Genomic DNA, 16198 nt, shown 5'->3' with positions numbered 1-16198 from the left:
TAAAGGGCGTTGCTATGGCTACACCAAACTTTATATCTGCGGAGTCCACGTTACAATATCCAGATTACGTGATGCGATTCGTCGTTGAACCCACTAACACCCCCCAAACACACATAGCAAGAAAAAAAAACAAACAAAAAAAAACTAACAAACGAACTTCATCTTTGAACCAACTCTTCAAAGTGAACGAAAAATCCCATCACTAGACATGGCAGAGATGGCTGCCATCTTGTTTCTACATGGATTGGTGTATTGTGCTCTTACGACCACTAGATGGCACAAAAAGTTTCCATGAACAAGGGGAGGTGTATTTTTAGTTGGCAATTGTGAACTTTCAGAACAAAATTAACAAAGACAGCTCATCTACCTGCAATATTACTTTAAAGAAATGGTTCACCCCACAAAAATATAAATTGTATGTAGTACCAACCCTCCTAGGCTTGCTAAACAAAGCACAACAAATTATTTGGCAGGAAATGCTTTGATTAGTGAAAAATGGTTGTGTTTTGATTTCCACAAGATCATGAACGGATACAAAACACTCGGATAATACTGCAAACCTTTTTTTTTCCAACCTTTTGTGCTGTCTTTGGCCTCCATTGGAGCCTATTTGCACTGATATTATTTAATTTATTGAACTTGGACACTTTGAATGTCCAAGCCCATAATCTGTTCCTCACCAGTTGTGCATGTTTCAGATTCTTTTCAGTGAAGTTCCAGACTCTCATTGTCTCGATGGGTTTTCAACTTTTCATTGAAGTCCTTTCCGTCTTTTAATTAATAGTAGTGCTTTGCCAGGCTCTCCCCACAGGTCATCAAAAGAACGATGTGTTCATTACTCATGGAACACAAAGCTTATACTCTATGTTTCAAGTCAGATGAATACTTTAAAAGCCTTTGGGTCACCCCACCCATACAGATTTTTCTCTTTGTTTTGTTCTGTCCTTGCACATGCCTCCTTCTGTTATGTGCTGTTGGACAAAGCGGATGTGGACAAAGAGGATGAATTTCTGCTCTCCAGTCTCTGCTGACTTCACTTTGGTTTCACTCTGCACTGCATGTCGTTTTCTTTTCTTCCTCACGTTCCTTTCTTCATCTTTTTACACATTTACTTGAAGAAGGTCACAATGAGATTAACATCTCTTTCTCGAGGGAGAAAGCTGTCTGTCTGCTTTTATCTGTCTCTTATCATCTCCATCGCTCTTTCATATTTTCAATCATTCATTCTATGAAGGTCGCACTGAGAGAGATGCCTTCCTTTGCCCGTGTGCTGTCAGTTTACATGTCTTTCCACATGTATGTTGTTATGCTTTTCAGCCACATTGATGCCATCCTCTGCTGCTTTATCTTTTGGTGTGCTATCAGACATTCCCTATTGTTATGTCATATGTGTGTCTGGCTGAGAAAAGGTTTCATAGCTGAAGTGGCGGCCCAGTGTGTTCCCTAGTGGGAGTGATCTAACAAAGACTGGGTCATTCAGTATCCTCTGAAAAGCCTTGAATTGAATTCTCTCAATCTCTCTGTCTGTGCGTCTTTCTCAGTTGACAGGTATTCAGAAACACAACATTTATACCTGCCTTTTCATCAAGGACTCGTGCTTCTCAGCTTCTGTCTAGCAACAGTTCCCTCAAACATTCTCAGCTGCTGCTTTCTTTCACTTATACATTAACAAATGTCATCCTCATCCTCCCTCTGACTCTTTATTTTACATTAGAGCGCATGGTGGCCTTGATAAAATACTACAATAATTATTATAATTATAATAATAGTGGCCCATAGTCAATAGAAGAAGAAGACTTTTTCTCAGAGTTGGAAGTAGAGACCCCTTATTATCTGTCTGACTTCCTAGACCTTAGAGGATTACTCTTGCAACTTTAAAAAGACAGATTAATATAAGAGTGGCCGTAATCAGTGAAATCCTGACTTTTAGTTCTTACTGTGAGTCAAGCCTCAAAAACTCAAGTGCATCTTTTATTTGACATTCCCTTCCTTTTCTTTGACTCCTCTTCCCTCCTGATTCTCTCAAATATTTGAATTCTCAAGCCTAAAGGCGTATTCTCATTATAACAGGAAAAACTCCTCCTGGTTTAATGTGAATATGGTTTATTGTGACGGCTCTGGGCGGATGTCCACGGTGCACCGAGTTGAGCGGGGGTGTGGCAAGAGCTCATATTGGTTAAACTTTGAACCCAGCTGCGTTGTCCACTGCTTGACCCGAGAGATGGACGAAAACATATGTTTCTCCATTTCCAGAACTGTACAGTGACAAATTGGCTTCACATTGAGACCAGACAGAAAAGATCTGCATGGGAAAAAACTCAGCTCAGCTCAGTCGCTAGAGGAAAATGTTGGTGTTGTACATTTCTGTAAACCAGTGATATGTTACATTCATATATTTTTATATGAATCATATCTGAAGAGACATAGTTCAGATTACATGTATTCAAACTGACCTTGTCAGTGGGAGATGGAGGTGATGGTGGATGGCGCCTTAACTAGGCTGGGTTTGAATGTAAAGCCAAACTCTGTTCTTTTTTCCTACATCTAACCACATGCTTTTGCTGCCTAAACCCAACCATGTGCATTAGTTGTTAGGAAAAAAAAAAAAAAGTCAACTTGCAGTGTTGTACCAAGTTAGTGCATTTATTTTGAAAGAAACTGTATGTAAATGGTAAACTTCCTGTGAAAACAGAGGTGTTTTTTGAAAGAAGACAATGCATGTAACAGGCAGAACTTGAAATGGCGTCCCAGAACGTCAACAACCAACACACCCAGGGTACCTTTCATGTCGTATCTGAACGTAGAAGGTCCATGACCAAACATTGATATGTGACGAGGTTGGAGTGAGAATGTGCTGCACATATTGATGTTTGGTCATGGACTTTCCACGTCCAGATACAATGGGCAAGGTACCCTGGGTGTGTTGATTGTTGATGTTCTGGGTAAAGTTGTACCAATACCGATACCAGTATCAGAAATGCCTCTGATACTGCCTAAAATGCGGTATTGGCGAGTACAGGCTATGACCAATCCGATACCACATAATGCCTCATGTCATTACGCATATGCACACTACAGGCAAATGAAATGGAAACAGAGCGGAGTTTAAAAAGCATTCTACTGTAGCCTTTAAAATGTCTTTTTTACCAAATTGTGTGGCTGCACTTTAACCTGTGTCTTGATCTGTGTCAACACTGGATAATAATAATAATAAAAAAAAAGTTTTATGGCATTCATTCTACTATTATGTATTTATTTTTAGGAGTTGAGACATACAACAATTCATATCCCATCCATTTTTAATTTACGCGCTGGTATCAGATCGGTACTTGGTATCAGCAGACACCTAAGGTTCAGGGATCGGAATCGGTATCGGGAAGGAAAAAGTGGTAATTTACCATTCACATACAGTCTCTTTCAAAATAAATGCACTGTATTGGTACCACACTGTGAACTGACTTTTTTCACTCAACAATAAAGGCACATCTTTGGGTTTTGGAAAAAAGAACAGGGTTTGGCTTTAGAATCTTATGGGACGCAAACACCGCTCTCTCTTCTCCCGCTACGTTACCCCCTGACGCCACCAGGCACTGTTTACCTATAACAGTGACCAGCCGCGTATCATGCTGATGTTAAAGGACAGCTTTTTTCCATCAGTGTCTGACACAGTAAGTCACTGCCGGTTTTCGACGACTTTGGAGTGAGACCAAGTTGGCGTGGTTTGCAGAAATGTATAATGCCAACATTTTTTCTGGCGACTGGGTCAGATGCAGCCACCACTGTGTGAGAATCATAAATGTAACAATCAACTGCTAACAGCATTAATATTGAAGCAAAAGTCATACAGCACAAGACAGGAGTTACAGATTGGTAAATACTGCTTTACGAAAAACTTGGTGGATTGGTGGGGAGCCCTTTTAACTGACTGTTTTCCCTCCCTTACAGTTAAACCAGACCCCCCGGAGCGAGTGACAGCAACCCAGATCCGTTTCAACGCCCGGAGGCTGGAGGTATCCTGGCACAGCCCCGCCACCTGGCCTGACATCGACAACTTCCCTTTGAAATACTTCCTTCGATACCGTCCACTCATCCGAGAGCAGTGGCAGCACGTGAGTAGCACTGAGAGTTCACGCACCCCTACAGTTCTGCATTTGTTTTTCTAAGGTCATGATTCAACACATTGAACTCCAATGAAAACTGAACACATGGACATTAATCACACAAAAGGAACCTCTCACTCATGAGTTGCTTGTCCTGAAAAGAATCTGGCTGACACATGTAATGACTATGCCATAAGCCAAGAATAAAGGGAGTTATAAATGGTCAAGAGTGTTTGTCCAGATACAGCTCCATTACCAACAGCTGTAAGTCAACATTGTGAAAAACACCTGTTAGATTATGATTCATTATTTGCTATTTGAAAACCTCTGGTGAGCACGTCTTATTTCTTCTCTGGAAGTGGAGTTCTGAAGACAAAGCCTGGCATTCTTCCATTTTGCAGATTGAGTTTCACCTCATTGCAGAAATATTTCTCGAAAGGAAATGACAAATTTTCTGGAAGTAGGATACATTGTCTCTTAACAATGACAATTTTACCAAACAATCTTAGCTCATTGTGCATTTTCTTAGTCAACTATCGCAGTGTAGGGATTCTTTTTGCAGAAAAAGAATAAAACTACTTGTCCAGGAAGATGCCTCTGAGAGCAGTTAGAAGTGAAATGGTCCAACCTGTAGCCGTTTGAGTTTGATCCCTGGTCAGACAGACATAATCGCTCAGCTTCTTTGGTGTATGTTACTGTATCTGACTGTTTCTTGTGGGTTTAGTTCCCTCAGGGCTTCGTATAGTAAAAGCATATGGTGTCCACTATAGGATTCCTGGGATGAAAGCTCCCCTCAACCAAGGTCTAACATTGCAGCGTTATTATCGTGCCCGTCAATGGTTTGCAAAGGTGTTGTTCCAAGAACTTGGGTTACAGACCCTCACATGGAAACGCACACACATATGAATCATAGAGCAATACACATTTTTCAGTCTTTCTCTCAGTCTTTCCATCTATACGTATCCTTCAACAAGTATCTCTGTCTCTGTCATTACCTCACTATGTCAATATTTCCATCGTTTGTTATATCCCTCACATCTTCCCGTTTACTGTAACAGCACTTCACTTGATATGAATTGATTGTGGTGAAGTTTACGTGGCGGTATCTTCATGTGTTTTTGTATCATTTGTTCTAATACGATATAGTAGAATAGCAGTATATCCAGTCACCTCAGTGTGATTATTTGGCACCGCTTGGCATTGTTTTTCACCTTATTCAAACAAAGTTGAACTAAAGATGTGCACCTGAGATGAGTAAACCCTCAAGACATCCTTGATTTTGTTTCTCCCTGTAATCAGGCTGCCTTAAGGCCGTTCACAGAGATTAGGTGCTTACTGTGTCATACTGATCAACAGAATATTCATTAGAGTAATTAAAATTATTACATAAAAGAATAAGCTGGTTCCTGCTTCTCAAATGTATTATTGATCACAATTTTTGGGGTTTTTTTTGGTTGCAGTGGGTCCTCAAAATACATGAAAGTCGTGAATTTGATGGGAAAGTTTTTTTGAAAATAGACATTTAAAGACCTTAAATTTATACATTTTGTACAAGAATAGGCTACAAATTAAAGTAATTTCAATATTGTTCGCTGTCACGCAGCAAAATTGAGAGGTGTTCACACATTCAAGACCCTCTGTCTTTCTAATTGTTGTCTGTGAGCTTCTGTAAAGCCTGCTACCTCTTATTATAAAAGGATTCAGTGTTGTAACCATAATTACCTTAATCTGTGTCTGGGGTTACAGTAACCATATATCATGGTATGAAAATTGATGCTTATCATATCATGTACTTTTACATGGATGGATACATACATGGATCATTTGACAGGATTGCCAGAGTTAGAATGGCCGGCTTTGTGGTTGATTACTATGCCAATCTTATAAAGGAAGACGACACTTAAAGGGGAACTAATGTTTTTTTCACCCTGGGCCCTATTTTCCGATCTACTTTTGTCTAAATGAGTGATAGGATGTTCAATATGTGACATTTCTCCAGTACGAAGCTAGGGCTGACCTGCCTGCAGCTCGTGAGCGTGCCCTATATTAAATAATAGGGCACTCAGGTCGCGTCAAACAATGTCAAAATACGTCCACTAAAAGTGCATTTATTTCACACAGATAGGCTCGGACTGTTAGTATAATTATCCGACAACATAATGGAAAGGGGAAATGAACGTCTATGTTTACCTTTAGCTGGATTCAGACATGTTCCTCTGCCTGTTGCTGCTCCCTCTCTCTCTTGTCCGCTCTTCAGTTTCAGTGAGCTCTGCATCAACCTGTGTGTTCAAATAAATACGGGCGGTCATCAAATTCAAAATGGCTCATCCAGATCCAGTTAAATCAGGTTAAAAATTTGGACACGTTTAAGTCAAAACACTCACTCAGAGAGATTTGAGTTGTTGCAGGAAGTTACCGCTGGAGTGACCTTACAAACACGAGGAGTTATTCTGTTTGGAGTAGTCATGGCTGAATTTCTACCTGATTTTGACCAACTGGATCTGGATGAGCCATTTGAATTTGATGAGCACCCGTATTTATTTGAACACGGAGTACACGGACGTACACGGACGCAGAGCTCATTGAAACTGAAGAGCGGACGAGGAGAGAGAGGGAGCAGCAACAGGCAGAGGAACATGTCCGAAACACAGACGTTCATTTCTCCTTTCCATTATGTTGTCAGATAATTACACCAACAATCCGAGCCTATCTGTGTGGAAAAAAATGCACTTTTAGTGGATGTATTTTGACGTTGTTTGACGCTGTCTGAGTGCCCTATTATTTAATATAGCGTGCACTCATGGGCTGCAGGCAGGTCAGCCCTAGCTTCGTACTGAAGAAATGTCAAATATTGAACATCCTATCACTCATTTAGACAAAAGTAGATCAGAAAATAGGGCCCAGGTTGAAAAAACCATTAGTTCCCCTTTAAACAGTTTCCTAGCTAATGCACTAAAAATTTAGAGTTACGGAGAAATCCAATATTCCTCTTAATCCCTCCCCAGTTTCTGATGAGGTGGACATGATAACTCTTAATACACATAACATTATTCATCCTTACAACAGGAAATACTTGTTCCCTAACCTGATATGAATTGTGTGCTGCACATGTGAGCATTTTTGATGATGGTCTCCGTCCAGTCCTTTCGTCTTATCACATTTAACCATTCGTTTTGTTTTTGTAGACAGGCAGTGGCGGCTGGTATGTGATAAAATTAAAGTTTTGAGCCATGACTCCTTCTATTCTGACTCCCAGTAACTCAACAAGATGACATTTTAAGACTCCTATGTAACCTACAGCCCTGTGGTGGCCAGTCGTGTTTTGCCTCCAGCTAACAAACTGGTGTCATTGTGACTCTGGCTCTAAAAGGGTCTTTTATGACAGAGTAGAACTAAATTGAGTTATTTGTCACACACATACAGCACACTACATTCACATAGCTTCATGTGTAACATCTATGCACAAACCTTTAGTCACACAATCACACATGTGAAGACCGACTTATTATCTGCACATGTGCACATTCAATCTCTCCCTCTGTCTCTCTCACACACACACACACACACACACACACTCACGCAGAGCAGTCGGACTGAAGAAAGTTAGAGCGTCTCAGATCTTTGTGGTATAGATTGATGATTAAACCTGACACACACTCTTAGCTCCCCTTCTCGCCCTCACCACTAATCAATCAATACGTGCACTGGTGCGTAACGTGAAAGGTGGGAAACCTTAAGTCAATATTTGGGTTGGGTAAGAACACATAATTTGGAAATTACATAAATACAGTTGATGACAGCTGAGAAACCGCAGGGTTTTCGACTGCTCTTTGATGAATGTCTCTATGGTCATGGTTTTAATTTTTGTAGCACTAAGTGTGGTTTTCAGATGGGGGAATTCTAAACCAACACTGGACTTGTGAACATCGTATGGTTGCACTTCTGCCCCTTTTATTAAGTGCTGGTTAACAGTGTTGGCCGTGTTCTCGATCCCGCAGAAAGCGTGCAGTCTTGTTAATAGATAATTGGCTGACATTAATGCAATGTCAAACTGTTAAACTGGCAGTTGGTCTCATTAACAAACACTAAATTTGTTCCCTCTTTATGGCCATAAAATGTCCTAAAACTAGCATGTTTACCAGTCTGCTACTGTTAAAAACCTGTAAACAAACCCAGTAATAGCGCCATTAGAGCCGATCATGGCTGAATATACTGCACACTGCATGGTTAATGACTTCAGTAGCACATTGTTGTAGAAAACATTTGGGTTTAGAGCTATCAAGCCGTGACATAAATCATTAAGTGAGGTTGCCAAAATAAGATACACTGTTTGTTGGCCCCATATAAACTTCATTAATTATAGCCTCGGAGGTTGAATACTAATTGAAGTGGTTAGTATTGCTTAGGAATCCACCTTTAATGTGGTTAGACAGCAGGGCTGGGTGAGAATGGCTTTCACATGTAACATTTAGAAATGTGTTTTGAGTCAGAAATGAAAGCGGCGGTGTGATCAGATTGATCTTTAGAGGAAACCATCCATCCTCCTGAGGAATGAAGGGACGACTGGCCCAGATACTTAGAGTGATGGAGATTCAGACAGAAGGAGGAAAATGAGGAAAAGTTTTGAAGTAGAGATGAATGGAGTGCATCAGCGACGGAGGAGGACGTGAATGGATAGCAGACTCCGTTAGACACAGTAAAGAGAAAGAGGCAGTGTAAAGCCTTTAAGTGAGATAGACATTAATAGATAGCATTTGGACTTAAATTATGGAGTGACAAAGGTGTTTGAATTGTAGACTCATACATATCCCTGGATGACTGACTGAGAAAAGAAAAAGGTGCTTATTGCGTTTTAACAAGATGTAATGTTAAATAAAGCACATAAGCTCGAGACTACATTATTTGATTATAAAAATTGAAAGAAGATTGAATGGATCAGAGGTATGGCAAGAAAAAAAGAAATTCTCATATGGAGAGGAGCGTGATTAAATGTACAAAGCAATGTCAGATTAAAATAGACAGATAAATGGATGAAAGCGTTAGAGGCGAAGGAGAAACAGGGAGCACTAAAGGCTACTTTGAAAGTGAAGTTTTATAAGCTATCAGTTACAAGGTGTTTCGGGTTAAAGGAAGATAGATGAATGGTTCAAGGGAAGAAAGGAGAGAGGCAGAAACTTCTGGAAGATGTTAAGGCATAAAATCATAGTTGGAACAGAGAATAGAGAGAGGTGGACTCAAGACTTAGCCAAAATATGACCATTAGAAAAGCACAACATAGACTCAGTTTCAGGACATGAAGGGCAACACAAACAGGAAGTGTATGACACTGGCATCCTGACATGCATCATCACTCGAGTTGTAATGATATGCCACAGTCACACCATACCTTGACCTCTTCTGTCTTTGGTCCAGTGTGTCCCATAGGCTTCAGTTGGAGCAAAGAAATGACGTAATGCTACATGCTATAGCCCCTGTTTTGCACTTGAAGGGATAGTTTGGATCTTTTGAGGTGGGTTTGTATGATGTATTCATCCATAGTCATTGTATTACTTACAGTAGATGATGGTTGGCGCGGGTCCATGTCATTGGTCCGACATCCCATTAGTCCGACTGTCCGCAGTGCTGAACGGCTCCCGGCGGGCGTATTTCTGCCTTGATGGTGTGCCGCGACCGGCTCTGGGTCAGCTGGGAAAGGCTTGAGGCGAAGCAGGCTCATGGCTTATGTGTTTGTCACTTTCTTTTTCATTTTAACCCACACCATGATCTTTTCCTGACCCTAACCAAGTGGTTTTTGTCCCTAAACCTAACCAGACCTTAACCACAGGGCATCATGATTTGTTCCGAACGGACTTCGGAACAATGGGTTTAATATGGTCAGAACAATGGGATTGGGGACCAATGGGCTGTCGGACCAATGGGCAGTTACCGGTTGGCGCACCCCTAGTTTGGAGAAGCAGACAGGAGACGGGAGCCAAGCAATGTACTGATGTGGATGGGGCAGCAGCAAAACATATTTTAGCAACCCAGTCTCACTCTGAAGTCGGCGAAATCCGACACTTGGGCAGTGACTTGCAGCATCAGACACTGACGAAAGAAGCCACCCTTAAACATATACATGATACGCAGCTGGTCACTGTAATAGTTTAACGGTTCTCAGCAGCATCAGGGGAAAATGCGGCAGGACAAGAACGAAAGTTCAGGCGGCGAAAGTCCAAATAGGGGTGGCCGTTACCGAGAATATAAAGCCAAACCTTGTTCTTTTTTCCTAAACCTAACCACATGCTTTTGTTGCTTTTTTTATGGAGGAAACAAAATGTCAATTCGCATTGTTGCGCCGACATACTGCGTTTATTTTGAAAGAGACTGTATGTGCGGCAAATTTCCTCTGTAAACAGAAGTGTATTTTGAAAGAAGACAATGCATGTAACAGGCATAACTTGACACGGGTGTCCCGGAACATCAACAACCAACGCACCCAGGGTACCTTTCACATCGTAACTGGACGTGGAAAGTCCATGACCAGACGTCGATATGTGACGAATGTGTTTTGTGATTTTATCCACCTAAAAAAAGTCCCTCCTGGAAAAAAAATCATAATTAAATAATTAATTAATTAAAATTAATAGGAATATTTTCATGGCTTTACCTTGACGTAGACGGCCTGTCAATGAGGAAGCCATTAACGCCTTCACTTACTCATCCATGCCCTCGTCAAAGTCACCAGGCTCCATTAAGAAACAGTCATTCTAGCTTGCTGAACACGGGGTTGCTGGTTTACCGCTGCTTCAGTCAGATAGTTTGTGTTATTGTGTGACTTTGATGAATCCAAACTAACCCTTTGATATGCCAAAATAAAACAATAGCACAAACTACTGTAACTATCTGATTGAGCAGCGGTAGACCAGAAACTCCTGTGTTCAGCGATGGTAAATTACTGTTTTTGTAAATGGAGCCTCAAAAAGGGCAATATAATGGCTTCAGTTCCCTGTCTGACAGCAAGGTAAAGCCATGAAAATATAGCGTACACTTTTGTATGACTTTTATCAGGTAGCTAAAGCACGATTTGCTGCTGCCCCCGTCCACAGCAGCGCATTGCCTAGCTTTCAGTCTGCTTCTCCAAACTGGGGGCGTGCTGACTAACATCTACAACATGTAATGTGCTGACTAACATCTAAGTAACCTATACAACTCCATCTCAAAAGATCTGAACTATCCCTTTAAGTGAATAATCAAACAGGCTAATTTAGTTTTTGAATACCCTGATTATCCACCCCATAAAGCTGATGAGCTACTTCCTTTAGGCTGCAGCTTCCAAGAGTCTAAAACATAGCCTGGAGGGCCTGTCTCATTGAATTCAGTAACAACAACATCACATTATGATTGTGGTTGAATCTCTAATTGAGACTTAATTATCAACAATATCTAAATCTATCAAAACAGTACATCTGTATGCCTGTAAACGCTGAGTGAATTGTTGTCTTTCCCATGGCCTTGTGTTGTTTCTATTCCAGCCTCACGCTCCCTTCACTGAGACGTGAACTCCAACTCTCACTGCAATTAAAGCAATGCTCCAGTAACTGTGATAAGAACAAATTCAGATTGCTCAATATTCTCTCCGTGGTATGAAACTGCATCTGCTGCACTGTAATTGCCCTTTGGGGATGTTGCTGAACTCAACTGAAAACTCACAGGTCTCCATGCAGACGGTCTCATACATGGAGACACCCATATGCATACAGAAATGGACATATACACTCTTATCACACTCACACACATACAGTACACGTTCTTCTAATTATGGAGATTAATATACATGCAAAATGCTATCCAAGCGCTCTTACACGCAGATGCATGAGTGTATTTGTGGAGACAAAGAACACACACAGTCACAGGTTATCCATATTACGTTCACAGACATTCAACACATGCACAAACAGGAAACTGCTGAAAGTCTCCATCTCATCATCTCGTTGCTGAGTGATTAAAGTCTGTCAGAAAGACTTAAAAGTGAAACGGTCTGTCTGTGCAGGGAGTGGATTTCAATGTTTCTGATGTCTGTTATCTTGCTTCAAGAATATTGTACAATTAGTGCAATTTTTCTTAATCATAAGGCAGCCTGCAACCTTATTGTCTCATTTTTTGAGATAGTAGCATTCATTTAAGACAGAGCTCCACTGGTCAAATCGCAGGTGGCTGGTTTCAAAACGTAAACCTCGTCACCTTGTTCAAGAGCCAATCAACTAGTAGTGAAGCCAGAGTAAAGTCAAAATGACTGGAGATGGCGTGTTCGCTTGCTGCGGCAGGTGTTCCGTCCTCACAGTGTGCCATTGTTGGACAGTGCGTCATTGCTGCTGCTTGCCGTATATGCTGTGCAAGGTGTTTCTAGGATTTGAGGACATTTGGGGCTTAGGCCCGACCTCTCAGTGTGAATCAATTTATTTTTATTGTCAGTGGACCACCCGTCATACTATCAGGAACGAGATTTGGCCCGCGGTTTTTTTCACGGTGCATACACAGACCTACGCCATAGCACAGAAACAGCACTTTTAAGAGTCTTTAATGATCTGCTTTTAATTGTTGATTCTGGTAACACTGCTGTTCTGGTGCTCTTAGACTTGACTGCAGCTTTCGACACAGTAGATCATAAGATTCTTTTATCACGTCTTGACCTGTGTGTAGGTATTAAAGGTACAGCGCTCAAATGGTTTGAATCCTATTTATCAGAAAGGAGTTTCTCTGGTCACATGGGCCAGTATAGATCTGCTGCATCCTCACTCAATTGTGGGGTGCCTCAAGGTTCCATCTTGGGCCCCATTCTCTTCTCCATTTATATGCTGCCCCTGGGTGCTATATTTAGAAAGTACAATATAACATTTCATTGCTTTGCAGATGACTTACAGATCTACCTTCCTCTTCAAACAAACAGTTCTGCCTCCATTCAAGCTCTGCTGAACTGTCTCAATGATGTTCACACATGGATGGCTTCAAATTTCTTGAACCTAAACAAATCCAATACTGAAATTATTTTATTTGGCCAGTCTGACCTTTTAGATGGCTATGACAGTGCCACTGGCCCATTGGCTTCCTACTGTCATCCTGCTGCAAGGAACCTAGAGTAATTTTTGACTGTGCCTTTAAATTTAAAAAACAGATTAGTTCAGTAGTCAAATCAAGCTTCTTTCAATTAAGGCTACTTAGTAAGGCAAAGCCCTACCTCCCTCCACTTGATTTTGAGAGGGCAGTTCACGCTTTCATTACCTGTTGTCTGGATTATTGTAATTCTCTTTATGCTGGATTGGACCAGCAGTCACTGAAATGCCTGCAGGCTGTCCAGAATGCAGCAGCCAGACTGCTGACAGGAAAGAAAAGACGTGATCATATCACCCCAATACTGGCCTCCTTGCACTGGCTCCCTGTCCAGTTTAGAGTTCAATTTAAAATCTTATTATTTGTTTTTAAAAGCCTGAATGGCTTAGCTCCAACCTATCTATCTGAGCTTGTTCAGCTTCACACGACAGCCAGAGCACTGAGATCAGGCAACCAGCTGCTGCTGGCCTGTCCCAGAACTAAACTTAAAAACAAAGGTGACAGAGCCTTTTCCGTTGTGGCGCCAAATTTATGGAATACTTTACCATTCCATATAAGGGCAGCCCGAACTTTGGAACACTTTAAATCTCTTTTAAAAACCTACCTCTTTTCGCTTGCTTTCACCTCTAGTTGAGACAGATATGTCTTTTACAGCTTTTATTTGTATTTAACCTGTACTCTAGTGTTGATGTTTTATTGTCTAAACCTATTGTTGATCTTATTGATAATTTTTGTGGTTTTTGCTATTCATTCACTCTTTGGATGAACTGTACAGCACTTTGGTCAACTGAGGTTGTTTTTAAATGCGCTATATAAATAAATTTTGACTTGACTTGACTTGACCTACGTTGTACATCTGCATTGTCCACCCACAGGCTGTCAATGCATTGTCACACCCACACTGTGTGTACCAGTGGCGGCTGCTGGTCTTTCAAACAGGGGAAGCTCACTTTAAGTTTATGTCATGAAATCTGTCATATTGTAGCGAGGCAGTAACTCAGAAAAGTAACATTTAATTGAAGCTGTTTTTCAACCACACTCATGACAAAGAACCACAGCAAAACACACCTCAAAGATTTTCAGAATGGTGAAAATGAGCTCTTATGGAAATAAGGAACTCTGGACGGCACTCTGTCAGAAGACTCCACTCGCAAATATCTGCATGGGACTAAGCTCGAAATGCGAAGACGGTGGTGTGTATTTCCAAAGCGCTGTCAATCACAAAGGGGTTCAGCCTTTCTTAGACAACTCCTCCAATCATCATGCATACACCGAGCGTCCTCTCCCGCTTACCGCTCCATTAGGTCCCAGGGAAGCTGAGCCTCCCTGGAAGTGACGATTTTGTCGCATTTATCCAATGACCGTCTCACTTTGCTGCATGAAAAAAACCTGCTCAGCGCTGTCTCATAGGAATGCTTGGAGGCTCCGCATCCACCGTGCTGACACGAGAATGTATGAGAGGGAGGTCACGTTTGAAAACTGGTGATAAACAGACATTTGAACATCATAGTCATGATGTTAAACACATCCTAGCGAACGTTTAATGCAATGTAAATCCTTAGTTTAATGTAAATTCAATAGTGCATATTTGACCATTTCTTCTATGAAAATTTTGGGGAAGTTCAGCCTCCCTTGTTGTCAGAGCAATCGCCCCTGGTATAGAAATTTAAAATGTTTTTAAAACTGACCTTAAAATGAGTCAAGAGTTCATTCTGTTGGGAAAATGCTAAAGGGGATAGTTGGATTTAAAGATAAATACCTTATTAGAATACTAAGGATAACTGCTTAACTCTTAACAAAAAAACTGGCTCCAGAAACTAAGGCCAAGTGTTGATAAATGGAAAGGAAATCATAGAGTGGGACGCACATTGTGGGAAAACTACTGTACATAGAAAATGGGGGACAAACATAAGATTAGAACTATAATTCACCTCTGCTAAATACAAAGGATTGTGACAGTAGAAACTCTGACAGCCAATAGAAATGGAATAATAGGGAATAATATGAGTTTAGAAGTATATGTGGATTGAACTGTATGGACTTGGGGGTACAAGGGTTTTGATAGAATATAAATGTTTGGATTTAGCCACTTTTTATTAGTGATTTTGTTTTGTTCCTCCTGTAACTGTGCTTTCTTTATTCATTTTGCTAAATGCGTTGTTAGTTATTTAAAAATAAAGACAAAAATAAAGTTAAAAGAAAAGATATGAATCAGAGGGATACAACAAATGAAGCTGCCGCAGCAGAGGGGAGGTAAAATCTCCCTTAAATCTGTGTCCGCTTGATCAACACAGCTTTGCCTTTCATTTATTTATTTATCACGCATTTTTTTTCCTCCCTCGTCCTTCTGTCTGACATGCTGCATCCCTCCCTCTCCCATCCATCTCCCTCATTCTCCCTGCCCCTCACTTTCTCTGCCGCTTTTTCTCCCTCTAGCATTGCCCCTATCTTTTTTTTCCCCTTAATTCTCCTCTCTTCTCATGTCTTCGTCAATATTGCCTCACCTTACTGTCGCTCCTCTCTTTACTTTCTTTCTCTCTCCATCTGCTCATCCATGTAATAATGGTCTTTGTATGTTTGCCAAAAGTCACTCTCATCCTGTGAGCACTTAAATGAATCAATAGTGAGCCGGGAGCTGTGTGTGTGTGTGTGTAATTGTAAGTATATTCACACAGATACACTATATGTATGATTGTGAATGTGTGTGGCTGCGTACTTTAGTTACAGTGGCTCTTATTCCCTCCTTTTCATCTTTTTTCTCTCACCTTTTCACCTTCCAATCCCTTTCTACTACTAGCTACCACTTTTCCCCCTCTCAGCAATCCCCAGTTTTACCACCGCCCACTCATTCATCCATCCATCCATCCTTCCATCCATGCATTAAGCCAGCTATCTAACCATCCATCTCCCAAGTCATCCATTTGTATCTATGGGTGCACATGATAAATGTTTAGACCTTGTTTGGGGGAAAACATCCCATCTAAAGGACACTGCCACGGACAGATCGTTTA

General features: G+C 41.0%; 1 protein-coding gene across 1 annotated transcript in view; it reads left to right on the top strand.

Moving 5' to 3' along the window:
• The window catches only part of cntfr (ciliary neurotrophic factor receptor), a 357541-nt gene that overhangs the window by 308404 nt on the left and 32939 nt on the right, over positions 1-16198 (top strand). The window contains exon 7 of the mRNA XM_033647215.2: positions 3946-4109. Within this exon, the coding sequence (XP_033503106.1) occupies positions 3946-4109 (164 nt within the window). The remainder of the gene's footprint in view (positions 1-3945; positions 4110-16198) is intronic.

Source organism: Epinephelus lanceolatus, chromosome 19, assembly GCF_041903045.1.
Source record: "Epinephelus lanceolatus isolate andai-2023 chromosome 19, ASM4190304v1, whole genome shotgun sequence".
In the NCBI taxonomy this organism is placed as follows: domain Eukaryota; kingdom Metazoa; phylum Chordata; class Actinopteri; order Perciformes; family Serranidae; genus Epinephelus; species Epinephelus lanceolatus.
This window is presented reverse-complemented; position numbering and strand designations above follow the sequence as displayed.